This window comes from Galeopterus variegatus, unplaced genomic scaffold (assembly GCF_000696425.1).
Source record: "Galeopterus variegatus unplaced genomic scaffold, G_variegatus-3.0.2 Scaffold4804, whole genome shotgun sequence".
Classification (NCBI taxonomy): domain Eukaryota; kingdom Metazoa; phylum Chordata; class Mammalia; order Dermoptera; family Cynocephalidae; genus Galeopterus; species Galeopterus variegatus.
The window spans coordinates 55,019-60,330 of record NW_007730915.1 but is presented as its reverse complement, the minus strand read 5'-3'; the positions used below and the strand labels follow the sequence as shown (position 1 = coordinate 60,330).

Sequence of the window (5,312 nt, the reverse complement as noted above, 5' to 3'; positions counted from 1 at the left end):
AAGTTTACATGCTAGTTCTAAAATTGGCATGAAAATGCAGACACCAGCCATTCCCTTCCTGCTGTTTACCCAAGGTAAGTGCAGTGGTGTCCGCACCTAGTGTGCACATGGTGCTTATAGCGGCTGTGTCTGTGCAGTCAAACGCCGGAGACAATCAAAACGCCCATCACCACGCAAACGGAGAAACAGACATGCGCTTTCCACACAAATAAAAAAGAACAAACTACTGGCACACACAACAACATAGGTGCACGGCAAGTGTATGTATTTCTTTTTATTTCTTCCGAGAGCACATAAACATGAGATGAGATGCTTTTAGAAGTTAAAAACGAAACCCATCCAGGGTTACTATACAAAACTGTCTGTCACCGAAAATGCCCATGTTACTTTTATGTTACTTCCTTAAATCTTAGCCTGAAGTTTTATTTAAAAACACTAAATTAACATTTATGATCTTTTTCTAAGTTGATAAATATTATTAAACATATTTTTCTGTGTGCTACTATAATGACAAATTTGTCTATGTGTCTGTTAAAAATCCACTTTTATTCAAAAGAGTTTCACTTACAGACTGGATTAGTTATATTTCTTGTGAAAAGCTGTGGTGTTAGAACATATCCACACCGGGAAGAAATGGGTAACTGAATCACCACGTTACTAAAATAACTTTCCACGAGCCGAGATGGTAGCAGACACAACTGGACCAAGGGTCGCTGACTCTCCCAGGGCTGAGAGCGCGAGAGCTCCCCACCAGCCCATCCCGCCTGCGGTGATGGCCCACGTGGGGCCTCCTTGCAGAGGGGAGCAGGCCTGGGAAGCCTCCTGAACATCCACCCCGAGTTCCAGGTCTGTCCTGCAGAGCCGTGTGGCTGTGACTTACCCACGAGATGATAGTTTCTACACCCCAAAGCCACGTAATCCAAAAATAAAAGTTGAGGTTTATTGGCCAAAGTCTCCTTTTCCGAATCTTTCATCAGGATTTCCACCCCAAATGAATGGAACACGTACATATGGGGAAATGATTCTGAGTTTAAAAGAACTCGGGGTTTAGTGAATGAGTCATTCAATTGTTGGCAACTGTGTTTTCCTGATCTATTGTAAATGATGATAAATTTGGTGACACACGACACTGAATTCCAATTATTCTTCAAACCAGGACTAAGAGGCCTGATAAACCTGAAAATAGATTTTAAAAACAGGCAAATGCTTACTCTGACTGAATTGCTCATACAAGTGAAAACAGGAGAGAGGTTTTCAAATTGTTAAGTTTACCCACAAGTACATCAGCACTTGCAACGGGAACGGCACTGCACAGCCACTCTGTGCACCCAGGTAATCCACGCTACAGAGCCCGACTGTTGCTGCCATAACGACGTTTACGCTCCTTTTTTCCCCCGTGTTTTGTTTTTACATTTTACTTATCTTCTCTCCAGTGACTGTGGATGATTATAGCAACATCAAGAGAATTCGCTGTCAGTGAGCCTTTGAGAGTAGCATTCTTCCCAGATGCCATCGCTCGAAAGAAGCCATTTCCTTCAATTACAGACACAAGTTCCTTACTTTTTCTTACAAAATAAAACTGCCTCACTTCTTGTATAACTTTGGAGGCAGGGAGGGGGGAGACTATTTCCCAACCCAGTTTCTTTTGCAGTCCCCCCTCAACGTTTCACGAGTGGCGTGGCAGAATGCTGCCCTACCTGTCCAGGATGCCGCAGGTGTCGATGTGAAGGTCGCTGAAGCTGCCCAGGGTGCCCTGCTGCACGGAGATCAGGTCCACGTCCTGGCCGCTGATGGAGATGAGCCGCAGGCATCCCTGGAATCCGCCTGCTGTGTGCTCACAGCCAAGCCCGGAGCTGCGAGGGAGGCAGCCTGAGGGTTCCACACAGGAGGCAAGAGAGCATGGTGAGGGGACACGGCACTGCACGGTGCCACCTCCTGCCCAGACACCGTGTTTAGATTTCCTGCCACTCATGAGAAGGCCTCTGCTCACCACGGGGAGAGTGAAAGGTCAGCAGAACACAAAGTAACCCTGGAATCAGGAATGTAAGGAAGATGGACATACGTTAGGATTTAAAATTCACTGAATTCAAAGCCTGAATTTTTAAGTACACTAGAAAATTTAACTCCTTTTATCATTATGAATATTAAGTGAAAAAATCAGATGCACACGGATTTAAAATTAGAAATGAAATAACAGGTTTTATTATTATATGTAAGAATTGCTGAAAGTGTAGACTGGGAAGAGTCTTATTAAGCCTGCGTGTGCCAGGGCGCAGTTGCGGGTGTGCGCCAGGGCGCAGTCGTGGGCGTGCGCCAGGGCGCAGTCGTGGGCATGCTCACGTCCCGTGGTCCTGAAGACTCGCGTAAGCAGAAGAAGGAAAATGCACATTTGCTTTTATAACAATCATTTTTGTCTTAGATGATTTAGTCAAACATATAACCAAAAGCTAAATTTTGACATTAACATCTTAATACATTAAAAAGTGACTCTTCATGCAATAGCAAGTGCACTGTACAGAAAAACCACCCTATATAATCTGCTGTATAAAAAGGATGTGAACATTTGGGTCACCCCCAAAGTTAGACCACCATCATTTACCCAACCATGTAGAGGTCTCTGTGCAGTGGCTCCTGGGCCGTGCCCTTGCAGGGTCACATCGGATCACTGCTCTCAGAAGTGCCACATGAGTTGCAGCATCACAGCACCTTGTGCAGGGGCTCTGTCCCTCCACACAGCAGGAGCCACTACTGCAGTAGGAGGATCTGTGCTCCCAGGTGGCTGCAGGACAGGAGGTGCTCAGAGTGGCCGGGGACTGTGGGGAGCAGGGCGCCCCAAGCACATCTTTGTGTTTACTTAATTACCACTAAATGCAAGTGAGCACACGCGTGCAGCATTCCTATTGTTTAATGCCAAACACTTTTGCACTGATTTTGTTTTGTGACCTTGCCTTTTATACCTACTATTCATCTCGTGAGATAACGCCTCACTAATCTCTAGCCCAGAGCATCATTCTTCCCTAATTATGACTAAAACAGATTGATAATTGTTTTAAATTTAGGAAATCTACCAATTATCCAAATAGTAAAAATTATCACATTATATTACTATTTAAAATGTAGGTTGAGGTGTTATGACCATCTGAAGATATATTTTGACAAACTGAAATAGTTTTGTTAAGCATGGAGTTCACTCATTAAATTTAAGTTCTTACTTTTTAAGAGGTGTCCTGCTGCTCTGTGTGAATAATCGGTGACAAATGTCAAAGAACTGGTGATTACAAAAATGCGGCCTCTTGAGTCCTGCGTGATGCGTACTGATTTCCCATGGTAACTGCATGTTTAGTCTTCGCTCAGGCTTTAATAATAGTTATAACTATTCAATACTTTCTCTTTCCAATAATTTACATTAATGACAAATGCAAGCGTGTGTGTATATCTCCAGCTGTTATAAAGCACATTAAAATGCTATATACTAGCCATGTGGAAATGTTAAGTTTCAAATTAAAAATTATGTCACAAAAATCTATTCAGCCTCTGAAGCCTTCATCCATCATTTTCTTATTTTAAGAGTAACACACACAGTTCAAACAGCTAAGTGCCCACAGAAAACTGCACATAGTAAGCCTGGGTTAGCTCTGTAGATGAGATCCACTTTATCTCTTACCATTTACTATATTAGGGCTGAACAGATATTAATGCAATAAAAAATTTTTGAGCAACCATTATATTCCAGAAATAGGGTTAGAACTATTTTGCTAATCTCCCTTTCTCATAAAATATTATTATTTAATTCTTTCAGAACAAAATAGATTCTGAAACTTTGACAAAAGTGGAGACAGCAGCCAGAGAGGGAGTCACGTGGCTTCCCAGAGACACGCACATGTGGCTACAGACCTCAGCAAAGAAAGAGCCGAGGGACCGAGACAGGTGCAGCTCAGCTCGCCCTTCGTGGGCAGAGGTGTCCAGCTGTGAGACCCCAGGCCAAAGTGCTGAGATGTAAAGATTTCTGGAAAAAACCTAATCCCAATTGACTGGCGGTTATCTGAGACTGCGAGGGAGACAGCCGGTTCTGTGGCTCCCAGCGTGGCAGGAGGTTGCCCCAGGTGTCTCTGTACCAGGCACCTGTGCTGTGAAGCTCAGAGAGCTCAGAGCAGCGGCAGGGGGTAGGTGAACTGAGCAGCACAGAGGGTCTGCTGGGGCTGACCGGGATCCGTCATCAATGGGGCAAATGCAGAAACCTGTGTCAGGATGTGGGGGAGCTGCTGGAAGCAACTTCACAAAGAAAGCTCGGTCTGCGGGGCAGGGGAAGTGAGCCACCAACAGCAGAATTCTCCGTGGCAGGTGCACAGCGCCGCTGTCCCTATGCAGATCAGCCTCACCATAAGGAGTCCTACGTGTGAGCAGATGAGGCCAGAATAGACCAGCAACATGAGACGGTCACACCAGGGGCCCACCCAACGCACTGCAGACAGAGGACCTTTACAGGCTTTCTCCTCAGCTGTCAGCTGAGCCTGCACCAGGGGGGACGTCAGGGAGGGAGGTGCACGTGGGGCCTCTCAGCATGCGGGGTGTGGGCTACAGGAAGACTAGGCCACTGTCCCTATGCAGATCAGCCTCACCATAAGGAGTCCTACGTGTGAGCAGATGAGGCCAGAATAGACCAGCAACATGAGATGGTCACACCAGGGACCCACCCAATGCACTGCAGACAGAGGACCTTTACAGGCTTTCTCCTCAGCTGTCAGCTGAGCCTGCACCAGGGGGGACGTCAGGGAGGGAGGTGCACGTGGGGCCTCTCAGCATGCGGGGTGTGGGCTACAGGAAGACTAGAGCAGGGAGCCCTGAGAAATGCAATGAGGTAAATGAGCTCCAGTGCCACAGGGACTCTCTTTCATAATGTAAATTATACTTCCATGAAGCCTCTTAGAAAAGTGAAGTTGTCCATATTTGCGGAACTTTGGGGGAATGTGCCACACGAGGGAGAGTGAAAACTATGAGAAGAATCACTGCCGCAGCCTGCAAGGGTGGTGAAGAGGAACTTTGGGGGTGTCGGCGTGCTGAGCCCCCACTCACCTCCAAAGTAGTAGGCGACCCCTGAGTAGGTCTCCACGGAGGCCGCAGTGTGGACAGTGGAGGCCACGTCCTTGTCCACCCTCATGCTCAGGTGGCTCCTGGTAGCCATCAAGGAGACAGAATGCCACCGCCCATCATTTAACCCAACACCTGGGGAATCAAATCACATCAGGTAAAAGAGACACCTGTAAGCCACAGATCTCACAAGTACTTACAAAAAGTGATAAAAAAAAAAAAAA

The 5,312-nt window shown here is 46.3% G+C and overlaps 1 protein-coding gene across 1 annotated transcript in view; it reads right to left on the bottom strand.

The window, feature by feature from the left end:
* LOC103603822 (contactin-associated protein-like 3) overlaps positions 1-5,312 on the bottom strand; it is a 103,851-nt gene that overhangs the window by 81,617 nt on the left and 16,922 nt on the right. The window contains exons 7-8 of the mRNA XM_008588409.1: positions 5,074-5,223; positions 1,698-1,869 (exon numbers count right to left, since the gene is read on the bottom strand). Coding sequence (XP_008586631.1) covers positions 1,698-1,869; positions 5,074-5,223 — 322 coding nt within the window. The remainder of the gene's footprint in view (positions 1-1,697; positions 1,870-5,073; positions 5,224-5,312) is intronic.